General features: G+C 36.8%; 1 protein-coding gene across 3 annotated transcripts; it reads right to left on the bottom strand.

Annotated features, from left to right (window-relative positions):
- Positions 1-314: 314 nt before the first annotated feature.
- LOC123877798 (facilitated trehalose transporter Tret1-like) lies at positions 315-27,236 on the bottom strand. 3 transcript variants are annotated; one of them, XM_045924692.1, is made up of 8 exons: positions 27,032-27,236; positions 12,934-13,044; positions 11,033-11,254; positions 4,836-5,033; positions 4,263-4,458; positions 3,745-3,871; positions 2,680-3,402; positions 315-1,996 (listed from the first exon to the last, which is right to left on the bottom strand). In XM_045924692.1, exons 2-7 carry the CDS (start codon positions 13,019-13,021, stop codon positions 2,719-2,721), a joined length of 1,515 nt encoding a protein of 504 aa, XP_045780648.1. In that variant the 5' UTR covers positions 13,022-13,044; positions 27,032-27,236; the 3' UTR covers positions 315-1,996; positions 2,680-2,718. The 3 variants fall into 3 exon arrangements, with proteins under 3 accessions (XP_045780648.1, XP_045780649.1, XP_045780650.1); XM_045924693.1 differs by having other exon boundaries at positions 315-1,999; positions 2,683-3,402; XM_045924694.1 differs by having other exon boundaries at positions 315-3,402; positions 12,934-13,045; positions 27,034-27,236.

The following is a 27,236-nucleotide window of genomic DNA, read 5'->3' as shown; positions in this document are numbered from 1 at the left end:
AAATTTTTAGTCTACTTATTACGGTTCACGAGTTATAGCCCAATGACAGACAGATGGACGGACGGACAGCAGAGGCTTAATATTAGAGTCCTGTTAGCACCCTTTGGGTACGGAACCCTAAAAACAGCCAGGTTTTTATATTTAAGTTAAAATGGTGAGTGAGTTCTCCTTTTCTACGCATTATATTATGGTCTTGGATGAATTAAACACCAAGATTATGAATATTATCCTTGACACCACCCGGAAAGGCTGATGGTAAAATGGGTGTGTGTGGAAAGGTAATAAGTAATAGATAATTTTAAAAGAAACTACAGTTTTCTATAAACATTAATTTAATTGTTTTCACAGTTTTAACCTCCAGTTAAACATAAATTAACAATCATACTGTCAACATTATAAAACAACAATCGAAATAATTTATCTGAAAATTAATTAAAAAAAATATTATACAACATTCAAATTATTCTTATTTCAAAAACTCGCGCCACCATCAAAATGGCGACAACTATTTTCGTCTCGTTCTATTTCTGGGCTTCGAAAGAGATGCAAAAAGAACTAGAGTGACCATGAGTTTGCTTTAATGGAAACTAATTTTCATTCAATTATTTTATTAAAAAATATTTAATTATTAATTACATTTTAAAAGCAATTACTTAAATAAATAAACTATCTAATATTATTGTTCTAAAGCTCGAGTTCCACAGACGTTAGCCAGGTGGCAAGTTAAAGTATTAAAATATTGATTTTATTCGATCTATTTTTATTTTAATAAGTATGATTTACAATTAATGTCAATAAACTATATTATAACTACTTATCTTAGTTTAGTTTGTTGGCCTACGTCCGACTTGTTTGAAACTTACAATTCCAGAAAAGGTCAAAATTTTAAAAACTGCATAGGTTCCTATTATAGTGAACATCGTTTCAATTAGAACTTCTACTGGAAGACCAACCAGATGGGTTTGAAAATAGTCGGCCATACACCAACAAACCAATGAGTGTATGGATCTATTCACAATTAGGAGTTTAATTTCTAAAATATACTTTTTTAAGAATCGTCTCTTTTATCTTTTTTTAATTAAAAATCAATAAATAACCAATGAATGCTTACATCGAGCTAAAAACAACTAGCCTTGTTCTTTTTATACATAAGTTAAACACCTAGATATTTATTGCACAACTTATAATATTACTATTGTTACGTTATTGATTTTTGGCACGTGTGTTCTCTTTACAATAATAAAATAAGTACTACGTCTATTAAAAAATATTTATTTTAACATCTAATATTGTGTTCCTTTAGTTAATCACAAAATAAATAAAATCAACAAGTACAAAATCTCAAAAACCTATATTTATCTTACTAACTAAATATTTCATCCATTAAAAATATGAAGTCATTTAATTTAAAAGCAGTTGATTCTGTACAGTCAGCATCAGATATATGATTATTAATATTGATTATTGGAGTAATACTTATTATAAGTACTTTTATACTCATATTTCTTACCTTACTCATGTATCCACAGTATAAAATTAGTAGCTGTATTGATAACATTTTTGGTTAAGATTAGATTTAGCTTCAAAATAATATTCGACTGAATACTGAAAATACCAAATCACACGCGAACAATTTTGATATTTGTTATGCGGACTAAATGCCAAAAATCATACGAGACGTTTGAATATTGTGCCATTAATTTACTAAAGATAAATTCAGTCATGAAACTATTATTATTAAGATTTACTTCAGCTTTTTTTGGCCTATTCTTATATATTTTTAATCTTTGGTTGTAAATATGTATACAGTATTTGTTTATATTATATCTGACGCTGATTATACATAAAACAATGAACACAACTTTTGCAAAGCAGTCGATAACTTTAAACTGTTTACAGATATCGAAGTCCTCGCTGGAAGACCACAAAATATTTTGACTTACGATCTATTTATGCGCTCCCAAAACAAAATTATACATGATATGCTTTAAAATATACAATAATAATTGGTGCTCATTTTGACTGTACACAAAAGATAAACCTAACTTCACAGGATTAAGAGCAGTAACTTTAAAAGTATTAGGGTATTTGTTGCGTAAAAGGATCTCAAAATTTTAGTGGAAAGTTTTTTGTTTTAACTAATTAGCGCTTGACTGATGGTATTAAACCATTCAAATACTAAAAGAGGTCTTTTGAATAGGTGAACTTTATTCACAACTTTAGAATTTTAGCAACATTATTGTGAGTGAACTTCATCTTATAAGCATTTGAAGATATAATAACAATAAGGAGTTACAATTTGAAAGGAGTACGGCCATTTTTAACAGACCAATGCCTGATTTTGCATTCAAACACTAATTTTATAGGGCCAGGTAACCTGCTTCTCTCTATGGGATTGCATCGGAAATGACATGATGGGTATGCCCGACAAATTATGAGCAAAGGCCGTGAAATACTCGGTTCTACAAACGACGAAAAGGCACCCAGACGGATCGAGCTCAATACGCAAATTATTATGAACCCTAAATATCTATATACCTTGATAAATGGAACGAAAAAGGGAGATCAGCCTTATATTAGGTCTTGAACTTTTCTATTACAAACAGTCAAACGAACGGAGTACTTAGTAGTTCAAATGTGTACAGTCAAAGTAACATCCAAAAACCATTCACAAAACAAACACTGAGTATTCAAATATTTGTACACAAGCCAGCCTTACTATTTGCCGCCGAGTATTGTTTGAATCTGTGACAAAGTCTTGCCCTTAGTTTCAGGTATTAAGAAGAACACGAAGAAAACACAAGCAATCATGAATCCGCTGAAGAACCAGAAGCAACTGTAAATCCCGATTGACACCTTCATTATAGGGAAGCATAAAGTGACAATAAATACTAAACACCAGTTGGTAACAACTGTGATCCCTGATGCAGTACCACGGAACTCAGCAGCAAACAGTTCAGACATCATCATCCAAGGTATTGGACCGAAACCCATTGAGAAGGAAATAATGAAAAGAACTAAACAGAGTAAAGGAAGCCAACCGACAGCGGCAACGCTTGCGCCGCTTTCTTTGAGCTTGAAGTATGTACCGAGTACGATCAAACAGATTCCCATAATGACACAACTTTGGAGTAGAAGAATTCGTCTGCCTGCTTTTTCTATTAGCAGGGAAGAAGCGTATGTGGCTAGAGTTTGGACGACTCCTACAATGATGGTCGCGATGGCAGGTTCAATGTTGGAACCAGCGGATTTGAAGATGTCGACCGTGTAGAAGATGACGGCGTTGATGCCGCTGAACTGCTGGAAGAACATGAGGCCAAGGGAACAGATGAGAGCCATGAGAGGCGCTCGGTTGGTCAGCATCCTGACTAAGCCGCCTTGTTGACGGGATGAATTGTCCACCTATAAAACAAAAAAAAAGTTTAATTATTACTAGTTCTGAAGAGCTTATTACAGTTTGGTACTAATTAAAATGGTAAAAAATAAAGTAATAATGCAACTGAGTTTGTCTGTCCCTCCGTCCACCACAGATGCTTTAATTGGGGAGGGAGAGGGCGTTTGTAATTGTTTGGTTACTAGATCATATAAAAGGTTTTATATATTCCCATTCTAAAATAGATAATATCATGTAAAGTTATATGCAATAGATAATGTCTGTATCTCGTCTCACATGCTTTCAATTTCTAAGAATATTTGAGAATTTTATAGTTTTTATATGGTTCTATAATATAGCAAAACACTCACATCTTTCTGCATATCTTCCAATTCACCACTGAGTTCTGCATCAGGGCCGCGCAGCCACCGCAGCGCTTTCTCAGCATCACGGCGCCTGTTCTTAGCCAGCAGGTATTGTGGGGTTTCTGGCATCCACCTGCAATTCCAAAAATATCTATTATAATTACAAAAATATCTGTCTTGGATACATACATAAAACATTTCTTACCAAGGTTACAAGGATTATATCACCAACATCATTTTCATCTACTTACTACTACCCAAATTGCCATTGCTCAGCCATTTGGCTGAGCAATGTTCAGAAACGGAAAAGTTCAGAAACCTAAAAACTATGGACTATAACTATGGTCTTACCAGAATACGGCAACTAGTAGGACAGGGAAGACAGTAGATACGAGGGACAGTGTCCTTCAGAGCGTCCAAGCTCCAACTACTAAGATGAAGAGGATGCCCATGGTCAGGAACAGCTGGAAGAAGGAACCTAAGAAGCCCTTAATAGAGTGTATGGTAGGTAAATATGATCTTACCAAAATACGGCAACTAGTAGGACAGGGAAGACAGCAGATACGATGGATAGTGTCCTCCAGTGAGTCCAAGCTCCAACCACAAATGTGAACAGGATGCCCACGGTCAGGAACAGCTGGAAGAAGGCTCCCAGAGACCCTCGGATTGAGGTTTCCGCTATTTCGCCAATATACATTGGGGCTGCTACGCAAATGCCACCTGGAATTCCAAAGAGTACACATCATAAAATGCTTAAAAGACATTCAAAATTACAAAGCTATGGTTAAGTGATTGAGTAAAACCCAACCAAAAACAATTTCCATGTTCTTTCTTTCTAGTTCTTAATATATATTTTTTGGGTCTAATCCATTTAAGGAGTTCCTCTGCTTATTTACTTTCTTTTGTTACGACTTTATGATAATTCATAAAGTCGTAACAAAAGAATTCAACAATTCATTCAACAATTCCATTTTTTATTCAAGTTAGGGTAGGTAGGAAGGTAACTCCAGAAGTTATTTGATTCACTTGTAAGATGTCAAATATTTAGGAAGAACAAATCATCCAAAGAACATGCTAGAACAAAGAAGAACACATACCAGTACTCAATCCAGCGAAGAACCTGGCAGCGATGAGCATTCCGGCTCCGTTTGCGAAGATTGTGATCAACCAGTTGAGCATAAACGGTACTGATAGCATCAGGATGGTCGGTCGTCTTCCAACCTTGTCCGCGATCACCCCCACTGGGAGAGCGCTGATCGCTGCACCAATCGCCAGGATTGATGATACAAGAGAACCTGGGGAAAAGAAAAGATTATTTATTAGTTTACTAGCTGTGCCCGCGACTTCGTTCGCGTGGAATAGTGACCGCGCTTTATATAGCCACGGACGCTCAGGCGCGAGGCGTGTAGTACGTACTCTGTACGTTAAAAATGTTCGCCGTGATTCTTTAAATTGACATAACTTTTTTATTTATGAACCGATTGACATGAAATAAACACTAAATGTTAAGTGAAGCTTACTACAATATATTAGTGAAAACCGTATCTAAATCGAATAAGCCGTTTCTGATATTAGCGTGCACAAACACACAGACAAACAGACAAACAGACAAAAAAAAATAATTACAATTTCGGGTTCGGCATCGATATAATAACAACCGCTGCTACTTTTTTTTATATATTTCCATTGTACAGACACCACTTTTCTACAATTTTATTATATGTATAGATTTATTAATTTATATATAAAGGTTGGTGAATAGCTGTGATCAGGAAGTCGGGGATCCGATACCGCGCACGCACCTTTAATTTTTCGGAGTTATGTGTGTTTTAAGCAATTAATTACTTGCTTTAACGGTGAAGGAAAACATCGAGTGGGAACCTGTATGCCTGAGAATTTTCCATAGTTATTCTCAAAGGTGTGTGAAAGCTGCCTATCTGCATTTGGCTCGCATGGTGGACTATGATCAAACCCTTCTCATTCTGAGAGGAGACCCGTGCTCAGTAGTGAGGGGGTGATGGGTTGATGATGATGATATTTATTTAGCTTCTGTTTTGTGCATTTAATTTAACGGCATAATAATGTGGCTTAATTTTTTTTTTAATGATGTAACCACAAATTCACGGTTTTCAGATTTATTCCTTTACTTGTGCTATAAGACCTATCTACCTGCCAAACATGGTTCTAGGTCAACGGGAAGTACCCTATAGGTTTTCTTGAAAGCACGACGGACGGACGGACGGACGGACAGACAGACAGACAAACAGACAGACAGACAACAAAGTGATTTTATAAGGGTTTCGTTTTCCTTTTGAGGTACAGAACCCTAAAAATAAAATTTTAGCTTCCCAAAAGCGATTAAATTTTCAATTGCCGATGCCAAAAATATCTTCTGTGCTTTGGCCCTCACCTTGATAGTATATACTTATACCATTATACATAGTAAGTGTACTGCATTTCTTTTGGCACATCTCTGAAGAAAATAATTATTTTAAAGCATTGCGAAAAAATATCTCAACTAGCAAATCATGTGATTACAATTTATGAGTATTTCATGATAATTTTTAGCATTTCGAGTGAGGTATGAACAGAAAGAATGACGAAATATCATGTGATATTGAATAATGATGTGCGTGACCTTCGATGACGTGTTCTCGGGTTGACGTAGCGGAATTTGGAGGCATGTTTGTGGGTGTGTCTTCTATTTTAGATTTTAGTTAGGGCTGCCACGTGCCTAATCCTCTCAACCATCATATACATAGTTATAACCACAGAGTGGAATGCAGCTGAGGTCTCTCTTTACTCTATCCATACTAATATTATAAATCTTGCTTTATAATACATTCTAGTCAACATTCTCATAATATAATAATATATAAGAATGCAAATGAAGAATATTTAATATCTGGTAATGCTAATTTTAATAATTTTAATCCTATTCTTATTGTATCTTTAATATTAACCATTTTATTTTATTGTACCTAAAATTGTATTTGCAATACCCTGACAGGGTCTCATGTATTTAGCTTTTAGCTTTAAGCACCCACCATCAATTAATGTAAATGTACATGAAAGCAAATAAATAAATCTGAATCTGAATCTAAATGCGAAATTTTGTCTGTCTGTCTGTCGGTCTGTGTCTGTCTGTCTGCTAGCTTTTTCCGGCCCAACAGCTTAACCGATTTCGATGAAATTTGCCACAGAGTAAGCTTAAATCCCGGAGACTTAGAAATGTTTTTATATTTTTTATCCCGGAAAATCAAAGCGTTCCCACGGGATTTATAAAAATCCTAAATCGCAAACAGCAGTGGTGTGCGACGGTCCTTTGTATGTCACCAATAAATAATTACCAATTTTACATTCGAGTAGGTATATCTACATAGATGAATAAATACCAATAACAAACTACGTATACCAATTTAAAGCTAAAGAAAAAATATAAAGCTGAGTTTGAGCTGTTTTAAGCAAGTTACATATACGGTGGAGGTATTTTCCAACATATTTCACTGGTCTATTACTCAGCAAGGGTCTTCTATCAGAATGACTACAGGCCATAGTTCACTACGCTAGCCAAGTGAGAATTGGCAGACTTTACACACCTTTGTTAATTACACAGCATTGAGGAGAGCTATCAAGTAGCTGGTTTCCTCACTATGTTTTCCTTTATCGTTAAAGCAAGTAATATTTAATTATTATTGCTTAAACGCACATAATTCCCAGTTAACTGAGTTAGAGATGCGTTCACGGGATCGAACGTATTCTACGTTCGATCCCGTGAATTATAATACTCGTAGGTACGAAGTCAAAGTCTTAAGTATTAGACTACTATAGGAAATTTTAGGACTGTCCACGAATATTTGATAACTTGGCAACCCTACATTAAGTAAGTTGCCTGAAGTATTTTTATATGTATCTGAATTTAAAAAATCCGGCCAAGTGCGAGTCAGACTCGCGTGCCGAGATTTTTTTTGTGATGTAACCACAATTAGTAATAAATAAAAATCTGTTTTAGAATGTACAGGTAAAGACCTTTTATATGATACCTTATACACCTGATACACTTGGTATAGTTATCCTACTTTGAAAATTGAAACACATTTTAATTTTTTTTTTAATGTTTCACACAAATTCACGGTTTTCAGATTTATTCCTTTACTTGTGCTATAAGCCCTACCTAACTGCCAAACATGATTCCAAGTCGACGGGAAGTACCCTATAGCTTTTCTTGACAGACACTACAGACGAAAAGACAGGCGACGAATTGATCCTATAAGGGTTCCTTTTGAGGTACGGAACTCTAAAAATCTACATTTTTAAGTACCATCTAAATACTAATGCCAAGACTAATGCTAGTGTGGGATATTATGCGATAATGCTCTTAAACTGAAAGCAAGACTATTTGCGTAGGAGCTGCGGTAACAATCGTACTGATTGATCTATTTTCTTGGCGATATGCTTAGTTTTTTGACAGGATGGTAAGTAATGGGTTATCTGAGTTATACATTTTTAGTGTTCCGTACCAACGTATTACTAAGCCTCCACTGTTCGTCCGTTCGTCTGTCTGTCAGCGGACTGTATCTCTTGAATCGTAATAGGTAGAGTTGAAATTTTTACAGAATGTGTATAATTTCTATTCCATAAAAATTTCTAAATGGCCGCCATGAAAATCAAACAGATAAAGCGTTATATCTTATATTATTTATACGATGTTATTTTTTAATTGTTTATTCTAATTCAAGTTAGTCCTTGACTGCGATCGCATCTGATGATAAGTGATGATGCAGTCTAAGATAGACGAGGGGTAACTTGGCAGGGTTATGGCAGTTTCATTAAACCCTTCATAGCTATGATGGTAGGTCCGGAAGGGTGTCGATTTTTAATACTTAAGTATACCTAATTTTCTAAATTGCCATAGATCTATATATTTTAGATTGATTTTTGTTAACAAAAATATTGTTTTCTGATAGATTTAGATCTGGTCTCAAGTATCTAATGCAACCATTTAACCCATTGCGAAAAAGTTGTTGAATATTACTTATATTAGTGTTACCGGATGCCCCGTATTTACGGGTTACCCCGTATTTTAGCCTATGATAATGCAAAACCCGTAGTTGCGAAAATAAAATTAGGGTAAATAAAGCTTCCGTATTTTTTAAAAATTCAGCTGGAGCTGGCTGGCGAAACCAAAACGTAACGTTTTGTCCAATTATAAAGAATATTTTCCTTGTGCGGTAATGCGTGGATCAATATACGTATAACCAAAACCGACTCAATATTGATACTGTAAAATGAAGACTTTTTAAACCTGTTTGCTTACAATACCTACTGAAGTATAAAAAAAATATCTATGTAAAACAGTGTCTCCCGTAATAAAATCTAAACCCCGTATATTTGATGCTGGTAATCAAGAAAGCCCGTAAATCAAGAAGTGGCAGGTGGCAACCCTAATCATAATATTATCAGTAATATGCCACATGTCAGATTTTTTCAACATTTCATGATAAGAGTGAAAATCACAGGAAACGTTATCTATACAAGTTGCAACAACACAAAAGGGTGATAGTAAAAGTAGTAATTGATAAGGCAATACTATCCTTTTCTGAGTAATATTAAATATCAAAATGACCCTACTACATCAGGAAGTACCGAGTAAGGAATTTTTGCTGTGCCACATCTGTTTTCCATTCAATCAGCCTGAATGCGTCCACTGCCAGACATAGGCCTTTCCAAGAGCGCGCCACCACACACGGTCCTCCGCCTTCCTCATCCACCCGCTCCCCGACACCTTCTTCAGGTCATCGGTCCAGCGGGCTGGAGGTCGCCCTACACTGCGATTACCGGTACGCGGTCTCCACTCCAGAACACGTCTGCCCCATCGGCCGTCGGTTCTGCGACAGACATGACCTGCCCATTGCCACTTCAGCTTACTAATCCTTTCAGCTATGTCGGTCGCTTTTGTTCTTCTGCGAATTTCCTCGTTCCGGATTTTATCCCTAAGAGTGATACCCAACATACCGCGCTGAGCGACTTTTAATTTGTGGATGAGGCTAACTGTCAGTGTCCACGTTTCTGCTCCATACGTCATCATAGGTAGGATACATTCATTGAAGACCTTTTAGGCTTTTTTGTATCGATGTTATTCGAAGATCTGAAATAGCTGTATTGGCCGAAAATTGTGGCCAGTTATCATCCTATTGGACTAAGAGCCAGCGAGGGTCAGACCTTCGTTATTTTATAAAAGTGGCGCCTCCAGCCACCGCGCCGATTGTAGCAATGACAAAGGGTAGGTACTTACTTTCCTGGGTACTTAGCAAGAAGTCAGCAAGCTGCCCCAGCTGGTTGATCAACACGGCCGTGATATTGGTCGTGTTTGTGGCGTTGTTATAAACGCGTTGTTCAGCGGTGGTTTTCTCATGCTTCTTTGGTGGGTGGATCTGGGACAACGCTGGCGAGGACCAAGCGAGGATGGTGCCTGCTACCACCGCGCCGATTACAGCAATGATAAAGGGAAGGTACTTCCTTTCCTGGGTACTTAGCAAGAAGTCAGCATGTTGCCCTACCTCGTTGTACAAACACGGCCATGATATTAGTCGTGTTTGTGGCGTTGTTATAAACGCGTTGTTCAGCGGTGGTTTTCTCATGCTTCTTTGGTGGCTTGATCTGGGTTAAGGCTGGCGAGGACCAAGCAAGAATGGTGCCTGCTACCACTGTGCTGATTACAGCGATGATAAAGGGTAGATACTTAGGGGGCCTGGACAAGGGAACTGATTACAGACCTAAAAAAGTGGCACAAGAGAAAGTATGGAGAAGTAGATCGGTGGCTAACACAGGCTCTGAGCGGTCACGGGGTGTTTAACACCTACCTCTACGCAATTAAGAAAGCACCGAGTGAAGGGTGCTACTTCTGCGGAGAGGAAGACACCCCGAGACACGCAATCTTTGAATGTCCGGGTTGTGCCGACCTAAGAGTAGATGCGTTAGGATCGACCGACGCGGAGGGTGTGAATGCCCGAAACCTTATACCGCGCATGCTGTCGAGCGAAGACGCCTGGCAGCGATATAGCCAAATGCTGAGGGCTATAGTGATTAGAAGAGAAGAGAGGGAAAAAGAAGAAAAGAAGAAGATCGAGATTTGGGAGATCAGCACGAAGTAATGCCACGCAGTTCCGTGCTCACCTTGGACGACATGGGGAGGTTATTTTAGTCCGTGCAAGTCGGACACACCCTGCCAGCCGGCAGAAGTCCGTAGGGATTTTTTCCTCCCCCGAAGAAAAAAAAAAGGGTAGATACTTACTTTCCTGGGTACTTAGCAAGAAGTCAGCAGGCTGTCCCAGCTGGTTGATCAACACGGCCGTGATATTGGTCGCGTTAGTGGCGTTGTTGTAAACCTCGAAGGGGTCGTACGGCAGGGGTTCAGCGGTGACGTTCTCATTCTTCTTCTCGGGCGGCTGGATCTGGGGTAAGGCTGGTGAGGACCACGCGAGGATGGTGCCTGCCACCACCGCGCCGATTGCAGCTGGAAATAATAATGATTGTTTAACTATTTTAACTTCAGCTGAGATTATTGCGCTTGGCGTTCATAATTTTCGCATACAGTTTATTTCTCTGTTCATTTTAGCTTTTAAAGTACTTAAGTACCTTAAAAGTTTCTCATCTTTGGAATTTTGAGAGTTCAAACCATCCCCCCTTACTGAGTAGGTGGGTAACGTCAATTTGGGCAACTTTCTTGTAAGGTCTAAAGGGACGTAGACTTGGGAATCTTTATTCGGACTAATTTTTGAACCCCGAAACTGTCTCGTGAACTTGTTTATATGAACTCGGTAAATAGTTTTGTGATGCATCTTGTTGCAAATGCGTGATTCTGATTCTATGAGAAGTTTGATGTCGCTTTTGGTTGACGAAGATGAAGTACTTAACAGAAACGAAACTAATCTACCTACTATTAATCAGATCATTTATAAATCTCTTTTCAATCGACCTGTAATTTATAAATTCATCAGCTCCATACAACTATTTGTCTTCTCTGTAATCACTTTTAGGTAATTGGCTGAATCTCGCTGCAATTACAATTTTCAGCTAATAGTGTAAGAGTACGAGTCATTCAACCAATCGGAGAGATATCGTATGGACTGCTTCGAAGTTTCGTAACTTTCGCTGAATGAATAGCTCAAAATAGCCCGAACATAAACTCGTAAGCATTTGGCATGGTGGCAGGCTATAAATAACACATCCTCGTCCAAGCGATCGATATGTTTTGTCGGAAACATGTAGGTATTTATCATGTCAAACGCACTTCGCCATTATTTGACTGAGCGAAGTGAGGTCTCCGATCTTCATTAATAAACTAGCTGATGCCCGCGACTTCGTTCGCGTGGATGTAGGTTTTTAAAAATCCCCTGGGAACTCTTTGATTTTCCGGGATAAAAAATAGCCTATGTGCTAATCTAGGGTATAATCTATTTACATTCTAAATTTCAGCCCAATCCGTCCAGTAGTTTTTGCGTGAAGGAGTACCTTTAGGTATATGTTACGAGGATTAATGCATAGTTACCTACTTCAAATTCACACAATATAATCCATACTTAATACTAGCTGATGCCCGCAGCTTCGCCCGCGTGGATTTAGGTTTTTAGAAATCCCGTGGGAACTCTTTGATTTTCCGGGATAAAAAGTAGCCTATGTGCTAATCCAGGATATTATCTATATCCATTCCAAATTTCAGCCAAATCCGTCCAGTAGTTTTTGCGTGAAGGAGTAACAAACATACACACACACACACACACACACATACAAACTTTCGCCTTTATAATATTAGTGTGATTATAAATGCGAAAGTGTGTCTGTCTGTCTGCTACCTTTTCACGGTCCAATAGTTTAACTGATTCTGACGGGTTCAAAGTTAGCTTATATCCCGGGGACGGACATAGGCTACTTTTTATCCCGGAAAATCAAAGAGTTCCCACTGGATTCCTAGAGACCCATCCGCTCAACCGATTTGTATGAAATTCGTACCGAAGTAGCTTGCTTCCCTGTTATCAAAATAGGCAACTTTTTATCCCGGAAAATCAAACAGTTCCCATGGGATCTATAAAAAACTAAATCCACGCGGACGAAGTCGCGGGCATCCTCTTGTAGGAAATAAATAAATCTCCCACTGCGCAGGTACAACGTGAATGTCAACGTTTCCACACACACCTGCAACGGCTGCTATGTACTGGTTCGCCCGTCTGGTCTGTCCGCCCTTTTCCTGGACGGACAGCATGTGCATGGTTGGCTTTTCCATGGTTTCTTCTTAGCTATGACATCCTGGAACAAACAATAGAGTATTTGTTAGTGGTTTACATACCAATTTTTTTTAAACGTGTTTCAATTTTCAAAGTGAGGTATCAATGAAAGGGCTTTCTTTACCGGTATATTCCATAGACCTACGATTTTTCGCTAGGCTCATACTAAATAATAAATAATACGTACATACTAAATTTATGGTATATTCTAAAACAGATTTATATTTATTTTTATGCATAATAGTTTTTGATTTATCGTGCAAAAGGTCGGAAAAGATACTTGAGTACAAACCCTCGGTTCGCGAGTTTGCAATAGTATCGAAAGTAAAACTATCGCTAAGTTGCAGTTACTATCGGTTTCGCCTTAACTTTATATCTATGGCCTTAACTATAGCTTTTATTGGTCTAACCGTAGGCAATTCCACTATAGATACCTGATCTGATAGTCTGTAAATTACATGATATCGTCGTATATCCTATTCTGGATTACCTAGGTATAAAACTAATTAATAAGTATATCTATTTCCATAGCGTCATAATTATTAGGTAGATATTAGACTAGAACTACCTGTTCGAAGATATTAACACTATTAGCACATAAGTATTACATTTGCATACATACTACGCGTTAGCCATACAAGATTATCTTAGAATGGAATGATATAGGTGATTATGTGGGATTATTGCAATGTTCTAGGGTTCCATAGGTATCTTCAGAGAAAAAAACCGGCCAAGTGCGAGTCAGACTCGCGCACTGAGGGTTCCGTACTCGGGTATTTTTTCCAACATTTTGCACGATAAATCAAAAACTATTATACATAAAAATAAATAAAAATCTGTTTTAGGATGGACAGATAAAGCCCTTTCATATGACACTTGGTATAGTAATCTTATTTTGAAAATTGAAACACATTTTAATTTTTTTTTAATGATGTAACCACAAATTCGCGGTTTTCAGATTTATTCCTGTACTTGTGCTATAAGATCTACCTACCTACCAAAATTCAAGATTCTAGGTCAACGGGAAGTACCCTATAGGTTTATTGACAGACACGACGGACAGACGGACAGGGAGACAGACAGACAGACAACAAAGTGATCCTATAAGGGTTCCGTTTTTCCTTTTGAAGTACGGAACCCTTTATGTGCGAGTCGGACTCGTACTATTTGAATGGTTTTAGTTCTTGCATCTTGTTATGTAGTTATTTATCGGAGTTCGGACCTAAGTTGTTTACGAAACCTAAGGCCCGGTATCCATCTAAGTGCAGCGGAGAGATGTTGAACCAATCAGATTGTTAAAAGATGACGTGATTTTTTCGCGTCATCTATACTTATAATAAATAAAATATGAGTGTCTGTCTGTAATTTCGAAATAACTACCTCATATTAAGCTCATAGGGTTATTTGAACGATACCTTAACTGAATCACACGTTTTAAAAATTTTTGTCCGTCTGTCTGTCTGTCTGTTTGAAAAGGCTAATCTTTGGAACGGCTGAACCGATTTTGACGGGATTTTCACAGACAAGTAGAGGATTGACCAGAGTGTAACATAGGCTACTTTTTTAACCGACTTTCAAAAAGGGAGTTGTGTTTTTCTACCTATGTACACCGAAATCTCTGAGATTTCTGAACCGATTTGCGTAATTTTTTTTTTAATCGATAAAGGAACTTTGCGACATTGTTTCATAAAAAATTTGGATTCCAACTCCTCAATCCTGATGCTGCAGGGGATCTGACCAATCCACGCGGGCGAAGCTGCGGGCATCAGCTAGTCTATTATAAATCTGATTGGTCGACTGAACACCTCTCTTCCCGCTTAGGTGGATACCGGGCCTACGCTAATGCTTCAAGTACACCTTTTTAGGGTTCCGTAGTTCTTAGAAGAGTGTTTAGTAGTGGGCCGGTGATAAATTGAGATAGGTTGTTGCAGTTTCTTGATTAAATTGAGCTTGATTGAGCAGTTCCATTCTATCAAAGAGGTGTAATATTATTATAGTGTGGCAGTTATATATAAAATCCAGTAATGAAGCAAACGTCCTGGAATCGTACTATACGATGAAATGAAATGAAATGAAAATTTACATTGATATGTAAAATGAAATATAATGAAAAGATACATGTGACTTAAGTTGTCCATTAAAATTCAATTATTTAACTAGGTAGTACTTTTGAATCGTCAAAAGCATCTACCACTGGTTCAGAAAGCCTTTCCTATACCGAGAATAATATCATTTTTTAAGCAGCGCGCTATTTAAAAAAAATTATATAGCGCTTGGCTGGAATCAGACCTGATGGCAAGTGATGATGCAGGATATTATGAAGCGCGCTTGCCTAGAAGATGCCTATTCACTCTTGGCTTGAAGGTACCCATGTTAAAATTGGAGAGGAAAACTGATGCTAGAATGCTTCCACATCCTAGCTATTCGATTTTTTTTTTAAAGAATATTAGCCATGTTAAATGACTAATATTCCCCTTTCCTCTCCAACTAAGCGTCAGGCTTGTGCTAGGAGTAGGTACGACAGTAGTGCAACGGGCGGGGTTTGAACCGTCGACCTTTCGGTTTTCAGTCCACTCCTTTACCGGTTGAGCTATTGAGGCTCTGAAAATTAAATACGAATGATTTCATTGACAGTAACGTGTTCCCCAGATATGTTTTAATTAATCCATATTTCCATACTAATATTATAAATGCGAAAGTGTGTCTGCCTGTCTGTCTGTCTGTCTGTCTGTCTTCTGTCTGCTACCTTTTCACGGCCTAACAGTTTAACCGATTCTGACGGGTACGAGTTAGCTTATATTCCGGGGACGGACATAGGCTACTTTTTATCCCGGAAAATCAAAGAGTTCTCATGGGATTCTTAAAGACCCATCCGCTCAACCGTTTTGTATGAAATTTGGTACCGAGGTAGCTTGCGTCCATATTATTGACATAGACAACTTTTTATCCCGGAAAACCAAACAGTTCCCACGGGATCTTCAAAAACCTACACCCACGCGGACGAAGTCGCGGGCATCCTCTAGTTAAGTATAAAAATGATGAATTTCACAAAGTGCCTAAAGTATGCTTAGGCTGCAACATAAACTGCAGTTATAATGCGGGTCAACATTGCATTGGACTCGTGTTAATGAGTCGCAATGGACTCAAACGAGGCAACGTTTGACTCATCCTGTTTGTGTGAACTTTGGAGGTGAGGTCAGGTGTATCGTTGTTTGAAATCACATAATAGGTATCCAATATTATCACGTCATTTCATTTTTACCCGACTGCGGCCAAAAGGAAGAGTTATGATTTTAGCAGTCTATGTATGTATGTATACATGTATGTTTGTATCTTAGTAAGTATCTCCGAGACTACTGGGCCGATTTTGTTGAATAAGGTGTCAATTGATTCGTTGTACAGGCCCGGGTGACATAGGCTATATTTTATACGAAAAAAATTGACCTAACGGATGTAACAACAAAAAAAGCGGAGGTCCCCAAAAATTTTTTTTTGTTATTGTATCGAGTCAAATGAAAGAGGAGAAAATTCTGAGCTCATCAATATAAATGTTCCTACAACACCATGAAAATATATGATTTTACTCTAAGCCATGCTGATCATGAGTAATACTCCCCTTTCCCCTCCAATTAAGCGTAAAGCTTGTGCCAGGAGTGGTTACGACAATAGTGCAACGCGTGGGGTTTGAACCGCCGACCTTTCGGAATTCAGTCCGCTCCTCAACCGTTGAGCTATCGAGGAGTTGGATGGATAGTGTGGATTCTATAGGTACTTAGTAGGTATCTACATTGTTCATAGGTTAGGTAGGTAGGTACGTAACACGCATAGTGCGTACTAAGCACTACGCAGCGATTGTCAAGAACAGTAGCACGGTAATGGTATGTACAGTATTCCAACTTCATACAAATGGACGAAACGCGAGCAATACCTACGCACCTCGATGTCGGCAGGCGCTCGACACGCAGACAGTCGCGACTGTGCCGCAGTGACGAACGGGCGGTGTTTTGTTTTTCTAACAATAACCGCGCGATTTTTTCGTTGTATGTGAAACCCGATCAAAGAAGCCACAATTTCAGCTCAGAATGTCGGTATTTAAGGTACCGGGACTACAATAAGATTAATTCGCAAACTTTTTTGATTGTACCCAGCGATGATTTTGTGGAATATATACAAAAAATGGAGAAAATGTTCCGAACTTCATTTAAAACCAAATATATAAATTGTAAAGTAGCTGCAGGTGTCTATAACCAAGTAAAAGATATTTATTCCTTTTTCTCTATCTTGCCCATGTTCCCCAAAACAATTTTTGATTAAAAGCTTTATAGGGATGCGGATTTTTTAAACTTTAAAATTTAATAATTCGTAACGTTCGTTTAATTTCCTACGTCTCAGTCGAGGCGCAAATATTTTTCGGTCTCAAATTTTAAGACCGATTGATTATTCAATCGTAAACATGGTTTTTTAATTAAATCTACCAATCAAAAAACAACACGCATTTTTATTGAACATTTCCTATGCAATTCACAAAGTATTTTATTTGTTTATTTAAAAAAAGTATATTTACAATCACAAAACTAGATGGAAACACAAAGTAGGCAAATGTAATTAAACTACTGGAGGCGGGCAGCCCTACCGCATGTTTACGTACCGCGCAGCTGTAGGTATTTATTTCAAAGAAACGGCCGAGTTAGAATACTGTATAGATAATATTACCGTGACAGTAGTGTTGAAGATTGAAGTGATAACCATCATCGCCAAATCTTACTCAGCTGATAAGTGATATTGCGGATTGCCACTTGACCTTCGATATTATTATCACACTAGCTTATGCTCGCGTTTTCGTCCGCGTGGGCTACACAGATTTCAAGCCCTTATTTTACCCCCTTAGGGGATGAGTTTTCAAAAGTTTTTTTGGCAGATGCCTACGTCATAATATCTTTCTGTATGCCTCAACCCGATCCATCCAATAATTTGAGCTAAGAGTTTGAGCTGTGTGTGGATAGATCAGTCAGTCAGTCAGCTTTTCCTTTTATAAACCCCGAGTTTTACAAGTGTAATTAAAAATTTATAACACCCCCGACAAGTGAAGGTTACAGTAACTAGAAAAGAGCTGATAACTTTCAAACGGCTGAACCGATTTTCTTGGACTATAGCGAAGAACACTCTCGATCAAGCCACCTTTCAAACAAAAAAAAACTAAACTAAAATCGGTTCATTAGTTTAGGAGCTACGATGCCACAGACAGATACACAGATACACACGTCAAACTTATAACACCCCTCTTTTTGGGTCGGGGGTTAGTAACAAACTGCACCCGTGCGAAGCCGGGGCGGGCCGCTAGTAAAGTTATAACTGATAACAATGTTATCTAAGTGTCAAGCAACAATTTAACATCATAATCAATCAACGTTGTGATTGCCAAAATTGTTCGGCCGTACAACCCACGCCACGCATCAATAGAACGAATTACTGAACTTCCTCATTTTAATATTGGTCTAGCAATTGAAAACAAGATGACAGACACATTCCAGACTTAGGTAGGTACGTAGCGTATGTTGCTACGTAAACAAAATCACACTAATCACACTTCACACTAATATTATAAAGGCGAAAGTTTGTGTGTATGTGTGTGTGTGTGTGTGTGTGTGTGTGTGTGTGTGTGTGTGTGTGTGTGTGTTAGTTACTCCTTCACGCAAAAACTACTACACGGATTTGGCTGAAATTTGGAATGGAGATAGATAATATCCTGGATTAGCACATAGGCTACTTTTTATCCCGAAAAATCAAAGAGATCCCACGGGATTTCGAAAAACCTAAATCCACGCTGGCGAAGTCGCGTGCATCGACTAGTCTTTTATGCAATTCCTAAAAAGTTAAACAGCACTAAAGCCCGACTACTACCTGCGAACTGCCGATAGATAGCAATGAGTTCTGTGATAGCAATAGATACAGTAAAATTGTTTTTCTGTCGCTCGGTGTATTTTAACGTTGATTTTATGAACTCAGAATTTTTTCCTCTTTCATTTGATATCCCACTAGATACAATAGCAAAAAAAATTTGGATAGGTACCCCCACTTTTTGGGATGTAACGTCCATCAGGTCGATTTTATTCGTATAAAATGTATCCTATGTTATCCGGACCATAATAACGAATTCATTGACACCTGAATCATCAAAATCGGCTCAGTAGTTTAGGCGCTACGGTAGAACAGACAGAATCTGATACAAACATACTTTACTTACATTACATACTAGGATTGCCAGATGCCCCGAATTTTACCGGTCACCCCGTATTTCAGGATATGATAATTTACAGAAACCGTAATTGCGAAAGTAAAATACGGGGCAAATGAAGTTCCAGTATTTTTTAAAAATCAGCTGGATCTGGCTGGCGATACCGAACCCTGACGTTTTGTCCAGTAGAAAGAATATTTTCCTTGTGCGGCAATGGACCAATACCGGCGTAGCCGAAACCGACTCAATATGGATTTATAAGTTAAACGAAATTTCAAATTAACATACAAAGATTTTTATAAGTACATTTGTTTTACAAAATGAAGAGCTTTTAAAAGCTGTTTCTACAAACAATAAGTATTTAAAAAAATATCTATGTATGTAAAATAAAAAAAATCTGAAACCCGTACTTTTGATGCTGGTAACCCGTAAATCAAGGAGTGGCAGGTGAAACCCCGTGTTAGAAGTTCCTCTTGTACTGATGGAAAATTTGGCAATCGAAACAACTGTTAATTGTCTGTTTGTACATCGCCATCAATAGACCAAAATTACTAAACTTCCTCAATTAAAAATTGGTCCACCAATTAAGAACAAGTACTTACAAGATGGCAAACAAGCTTCCAGAATTAATTAGGCAGCAATGTTGAGTCCATCAAGGGCCCAGCAAATAGATCATTTATAATTATAATATCAAACACGCTGTATATTATGAGCTAAGCTAGTTATATTACTTATAATATGTATTGTTTAGGTACCTACTATTTCCTAATATCCATTTTAAATTATCCATACTTTTAATATTATAAATGCGAAAGTGTGTGTCTGTCTGCTACCTTTTTTACGGCCCAACAGATTAACCGATTCTGACGAAAGGTACAGAGTTAGCTTATATCCCGGGGACGGACATTGGCTACTTTTTATCCCAGAAAATCAGAATTTCTACGGGATTCCTAAAAACCCATCCGCTTAACCGATTTGTATGAAAGGTACCGAGGTAGCTTGCGTCCATGTTATTGGCATAGACAACTTTTATCCAAACCAAACAGTTCCCACGGGATCTTCAAAAACCTACATTCACGCGGACGAAGTCGCGGGCATCCTCTAGTTATCAATAAAATATAGGTAGGTACTTATATAATTTATTGTTATGCAAACCCTAACAGTTCTTATCAATGATGTAACTTTACCTCCCCGATTTTTTAATGTTACGTCAAATTGTCAGATACACTATCGTAACATTACATTGTGTAAACCGAAGATAGGCATAGTACGCGACAGGTCGAGATGGCAATTCTTTTTTTAAATACATCAGTTTTTGAAAATACGCGTGTTTTTTGGCGATAACTCGAAAATAAACTTTTGAAGTTACCCGTTTTTAACCCCCGACCCAAAAAGAGGGGTGTTATAAGTTTGACATGTGTATCTGTGTATCTGTCTGTTGCATCGTAGCTCCTAAACTAATGAACCGATTTTAATTTAGTTTTTTTGTTTGAAAGGTGGTTTGATCGAGAGTGTTCTTAGCTATAATCCAAGAAAATCGGTTCAGCCGTTTGAAAGTTATTAGCTCTTTTCTAGTTACTGTAACCTTCACTTGTCGGGGGTGTTATAAATTTTTAATTTACACTTGTTTAGGTAAACGACATCAGTAGGTAGGTACTCTATACTTTTGATAAAATCTATTTTATTAACACCTGTTTAATAGGTATAGTGATTTATCTGATCGTGATAAGAAGTACAATCTTATCTAACTACCAAAATAAGTCAATTTAGCCTAAACAAGTGCAGAGATTTCTTGAGATTAGATTAAGTAGGCATTTATTAATCTTAAGAACCAAAGAACCCACTCAAAAGTGACATGAAAGTTTGATTTGTTTTTTTTTTAATATTATATTTATTTATTTAGGTATTCAAATTCAATAAATTCAAAAAAAATATATTTATTGCTATGAATAAAAAATAAACGATTTTCAGCAATTGCTTCTCAACCTTGAGCTCGGGGCCCACAGTTGGTCAATTTTTTTTTGTTTTTATTTAAACATTTAACAATTACCACTAGGCATGTATAGGTAAGTGCATTATGAAAAAAAAAACATTTGATTACCTAAATTATAATTTTAAAGTACTAGGCATTACTAATTTAAATATTTGACTTTTGATTTTAAGTAATTTAAACTTTGCACACTGTCTCAGACGTAACAGTGTAAGGGTAGAATTTTGACTGGGAACACGTACCTACCTACGAGTATGTGGTCCCATGTCGTACTTTTAATTTGGCGAATAAAATGATTTATGAGTTTTGATAAAACAACTAAGTAATAATTGAGTAGCTAAGTAGGCATTTAAAGGTCTAAATCGGTTCCCAGTCGGGTAAAACCATTGTAAAGGCGTACTTTTGCTAGCAATATTAGGGGTTATCCCAATACGACGGTTTTCCTTATTTTGTTTACTAAAGGCGTGTGCTAAGACACATCATAATATTAAACTACTTAGTTGGGATGACATAAATTACTTGTGTAAATGTCAATAATTCTAGGTACAAGTTTAATATTGTAATTTGCACTCGCACAATTTATTCTTAGTCGGCATAAATTAAACAAGTTTTAGCATATTCGGACTGAAATCAGATTTTAAAATTTAGATTTTAAAATCGAAAATCTAAACCTTAAGACCTATGTAAATAATATTATGATGCATATGTACCTCCATGTTTTGGTATAATAAATGATTTTGATCCTGGAAGCATCGTAAAAAGGGATATAAATGGATGAACCGATTTTATAGCTGATTTTTCTAGCGAGGTTTAAAGCTCTTAATAAACCGAAATATTTCTGACACTATGTAGATAAGCTCTGATCCTGCAAAACCCACAAACAATTTTTTTTTTGCATTTTGAACTAACTTTTGGACCATTCGTAATTTGTCTCGCCTTGGCCACCAAAAACCACCTGCCTGTTAAATATTTGCAAGGGGTTTTTAATTTTTAATTTAGCCTTTCGTTTGTATCCATGAGTGACAACTAATAAGCCCTATTTAAGTGCCTACCGAAAATAACCCTATAAGTAGTATAATGTGTTAATCTAAATATATCCATTGGCCGATAACGTTGATACAATGTTTGCTATATTAATTAAGTTTCCTGTTTGCTGGAGCGATGCCAGACCTTTACGTCACAAATTGTTTATACTCCGTACAACACTACACAAATAGTTTGTTTATGCTCCATACTACAACACACAAATCAGAGGAAACGGGAAGAATTGACTATTAATTTATCAGTGGCCTGGAAGAGATCGCCTCATATAACGCGTACTAAGTGACAATGGCTTCGCCATATTTTTTTATCTGTCCTGTCTGTGTATATACCTGTAGGTATAGCTAAGAACTCTCGATCAAGCCACCTTTCAAACAAAAAACTAAATTAAAATCGGTTCATTAGTTTAGGAGCTACGATGCCACAGACAGATCCACAGATACACACGTCAAACTTATAACACCCCTCTTTTTGGGTCGGGGGTTAAAAAGAACTTCACTGACGATAAGTCTCTTGAGGGACTGCAATACACCGCGGTTTTGCACCGCCTGAATCCAGCGACTTCGTACAACTTGTTTCATGCCGTCTATCTACCTAGTAGGGGAGTCAGCCAACACTGGGCTTTCCGGTATGAAGTTGCAATTCCATTCATTATGCAACTATCACAATGTGACAATCACAACTTCCTCGATTTTCAATACCGAGAGATAATTCACTCAATACGATAAAAACAGAATAATAAAAATGTAAATGAACTAGATCATCTTCATTATTCTAACTCATTCGCAACCTTCGTAGCTCGTTACGGTAAGTTGAAAAACCCCATTGAATTGATATTTTGATTGATATTTGGTGGGGCCATGAATTTTGCTGGTAGGTATATGTACACAGAGTTTCGAATAGGTATAGACATGGTCAATTCATGAATTAGTCTTCAATTCATCGACACCCCAAAGCCTAAAGATGAAATTCCTATCTGTGATGTTGTATGGAGCTGGAACATTGCTCTCGTCCACATGTTCAAAGTAACTCAACGGGCTATGGGACCGGCTATGCTGGATGTCTCACTGAGGGATAAAGACTAGGAGAACTTTTTTTTTTTTTAATTATATAGACTAGCGCTTGGCTGCAATCAGACCTGCTAGCAAGTGATGATGCAGCCTAAGATGGAGCGCGCTTGCCTAGAAGTTGCTCACTCTTGACTTGAAGGTACCCATATTATAGGTGGAAGGGAAAACTGACGCCGGAAGGGCGTTCCATATCCAACTAAAGTGATGGACAACGGATTGCCAAGCTGAAGTTCTAGTACAATGCATGCCATGTGACCAGTGTCAGTCACCTTTTCCTTTTATATATTTAGATAATGCATATGGAGTATATTGTGGCTAATTCTGTTCATCACACGATGTCTTAGCTAAACTAAGATGACAGATCTAAATGTATTGCTTTCTCTTTCATAATCTTCCAGTGAAAAAGGATAGCACCAGATTTTTTTTATAGTGATTTTGTCCATAAAATTTGCTACTTTTTCTATTAAAGACATCTCATCTAATATTATATCTTCTATATACTTAATATACTCAGCATCTAACCTTCATAGCTTGTTACAGTAAGTTGACGAAGTCCACAGAATTGATATTTGGCTGATTTGATTAAGGGGGCCTATGAATGTTACTGGTATGTGATCATCTGATCATGTCGTCACATATTACGAGCAATCATACCCACCAATATTTTTGGACGCACGTATTAAACGTATCATCCATCTAGGGAAATACGTAGTAGGTAGGTATCTCTCTGAGGAGACACTCTAATTCGAGTCAAGAAAGTAGCATGTGGCCACAAGTATTAGCAAAGGAATATAAGAATTGCGTTCACCAGTGTATGTATTATGTAAAATTAAACATTTAAGCGTTAATAGAAGCGATTCTAGCTGGAAATCAATCTTTTGTGGTTGATAGGATAGATATAGAAGATAAAACGTATATAATTCACAGCCCACAGTCTTGAATCTTGCGGTGTTGTAATTTGATAAACTGTACAAAAGTGTACTACTACATGTGATTCTACTACAAAGACTAAGCAAAGATCTTGAAATCTCGAAAACCATAAAAGTGCGGAAGTTGGAGTATATATAATTTTATAATTATTTACTTGTATCTAATGCAGATTGTATTTTTGACCGAATAAATAAATTTAAGCATGACTAAATAAAATAAAAACATCTTTTGATTACAGGTCCTATTCTTTTTTGACAAGTTGTAATCATCTAGATTCTAGACCTTATATTATAATGTGCGTTGAAATTTACAGGTTGGGAAACTATGGCATGACTTTTACCGGTATAATTATAAACACTCATATCTAGTGATCAATACAAGTGTAAATTAAAAATTTATAACACCCCCGACAAGTGAAGGTTACAGTACTAGAAAAGAGCTGATAACTTTCAAACGGCTGAACCGATTTTCATGGATTATAGCTAAGAACACTCTCGATCAAGCTACCTTTCAAACAAAAAAACTAAATTAAAATCGGTTCATTAGTTTAGGAGCTACGATGCCACAGACAGATACACACGTCAAACTTATAACACCCCTCTTTTTGGGTCGGGGGTTAAAAAATAGGATAATTCTTGGTATTTACTCGCTCGATAAAATTAATAAATTCAAATAGATTCACAAGACCTGAGTAGCAGTATTAACATAGTATTTATAGCTTAGTGCATAATTGTAACCTTGATTTAAAACAATTTGGTTTTCTTTATTAATATTCATTAATCCATCAATTAATTACTAGCTAACGCCCGCGACTTTTTCTACGTGGATTGGGATCTTTTAATCTCGTAGGTACTCTTTCATTTACCGGGATAAAAAGTTTGTGCCCGTCAAAATAGTTCATAAATAGGTAGTGAAAAGGTAGGTAATAGTCAAAGACCCTTTCGCTATTATAATATTTTTTATTTATTAGGTACCATATTACCATACATAGGAGTATTAGAGGAATAGGATAATTTCTTGACAGTCACGACGGACGGACGGACAGACAGACAAACAACAAAGTGATCCTATAAGGGTTCCGTTTTTCCTTTTGAGGTACGGAACCCTAAAAAAGAGAAACAATTGAATCATTTGTGGACACGCAATCTCGTCGTAACTCGTAATTTAAATACAATATTTTATCTACAGTTTGATTGATAAATAGATTGACCGTGACAAAAGACATTTTCCCAGAATACCCTCTAGCCTCGACCGAAGCCTCCAACTATCTGAATAACTCTTCAAGTTTCTCCAAAATTAAGTACCTAGGCTAAGCAACGTAGATTTTCATAAACACCGTTTCTATACCTAGTAGGTATGCCATATGCCCATACGGTTATCTGTTTTCAAATACAAAGTTCAAAGTTCCCCACATCTGCGATATCTTTTGTTTATTTTAAGTTAATAATTATGTTGGTTAGCTGCAAAAGTAATAACTATTAAGTATTTATGATTGCAATTAATATGTTACATATTAATAGCTTAATAATTTATATCTAAACTAGCTTCTCTCGCAACTCTTGATCGGTGATCGGTACACCTAGTTTGTAGCCTACGAATTCGATGAAAATGCAGCGAAAAATTAAAAAAAAAACATTTTTTTTTAGAGGAAAATCTATCAGTGATTTTTTTTTAAATCAGATCATTAGTTCCACAGATTACGTTTTGCATCCAAATATAAAACCTTTACCTTTTGTAGTGTAGATTTATAGATAATTAATTTTTACACGTCTCCAAGAAGTCAATAGTATGGACTATGGTAGCTACTAGCAAAGCCATGTTGCCAAGTGTTTAGCACTCCAGTGATATATCGTATAGGAACCAATTAGAAGTATGTATCTAATAAAATACCATAACCTTTCCAAGTTAACACGATTCCATCTTAGACTGCACGGTCACTTAAATCATCAATTTCAACCGCCCAGTTTCTTGCTGGTTTTTTTCAGTACGAACGGCATTCCCAACCTTCTTTTTCAACAATTCAAAAAGAGGTAGGTAGTTACTTGTAAAACTTAATTTGAATAAAAAATCTTTCGATCAGGTGGCATTGCAATCATACGCTAGGTTAAACCCCTATCTCTCTCTCTCTCTATGTATCTTTATCTATGGTATTCCTCATTGCTGAAGGTTGTGACTCCTTTCTTTTACTCATATACGTAAATAATAGTTTTCTTAGGAGAATAACGCGGTAGCTTCCCAGATCCTTCTGCATAAAGTCATTAAAAATTATAACTTTGGATGTAGGCAGTAAGTACCTACAGATTTTTCTAAAAATCAAATTTTAAAAACAACGTGCACCCGACAATTTTTTTCCAAAAAACTTGTTAGCTTAAGATACGTTTATCTTATCTTTAACAATCTATTAATTAAAATCTACCGAATCTGGTAATTAGAATTACAAAAATAATCAATTTAGATTGTTAAAATCAAGATAAAATTTTAAACTTAGTGATAAAATAAGCAAAATTAACGGTGCAAAAAATGAGGGTAGGTACCATGATAATCATCAGTCACAATATCTATAAATCATCTGTAAATCTTCGATTTGTATAGATATCACTTTTATCATATTTAACGACGTAATGCTAATAATCATAAAAAAGCGATACTCGCTAAATCACATTTTATACTACTCAATAATCAATTATTTAAATGTAAAATTTAAACGGTAGGTATTAAAAATAACGAACAAAAATTCACTTACCAAAAAAAAAGTTACAGTGTGTCAATAAATAAACTAAATAAATGCACGTAGCCTTTTAAATACACAGCATAAATAAAAGAGTCATTTAACTCGTTTTTTTTTTTTTAAATTACGTAATACGAATAACCGCAGCGTAGGAGTACAGCGGACGCGATGGACGCACGCGCCGGTTTTGGGAACACTGGCCAAATAATTTCAAACACGC

This window comes from Maniola jurtina, chromosome 24 (assembly GCF_905333055.1).
Source record: "Maniola jurtina chromosome 24, ilManJurt1.1, whole genome shotgun sequence".
NCBI classification, from domain to species: domain Eukaryota; kingdom Metazoa; phylum Arthropoda; class Insecta; order Lepidoptera; family Nymphalidae; genus Maniola; species Maniola jurtina.
The sequence above is the reverse complement of the archived record's forward strand: the minus strand, read 5'-3'. Positions and strand labels throughout refer to the sequence as shown.

Excerpts from the sequence above, each read along its gene's own strand:
- LOC123877798 (XM_045924692.1), bottom strand. The coding sequence starts at position 13,021 with ATGGAAAAGCCAACCATGCACATGCTGTCCGTCCAGGAAAAGGGCGGA. Across the intron at positions 5,034-11,032 it reads CTTGCTAAGTACCCAGGAAA|GTTCTCTTGTATCATCAATC; the intron begins GTAAGTATCTAC and ends TCTTTTCCCCAG. Across the intron at positions 4,459-4,835 it reads CTTCGCTGGATTGAGTACTG|GTGGCATTTGCGTAGCAGCC; the intron begins GTATGTGTTCTT and ends TTGGAATTCCAG.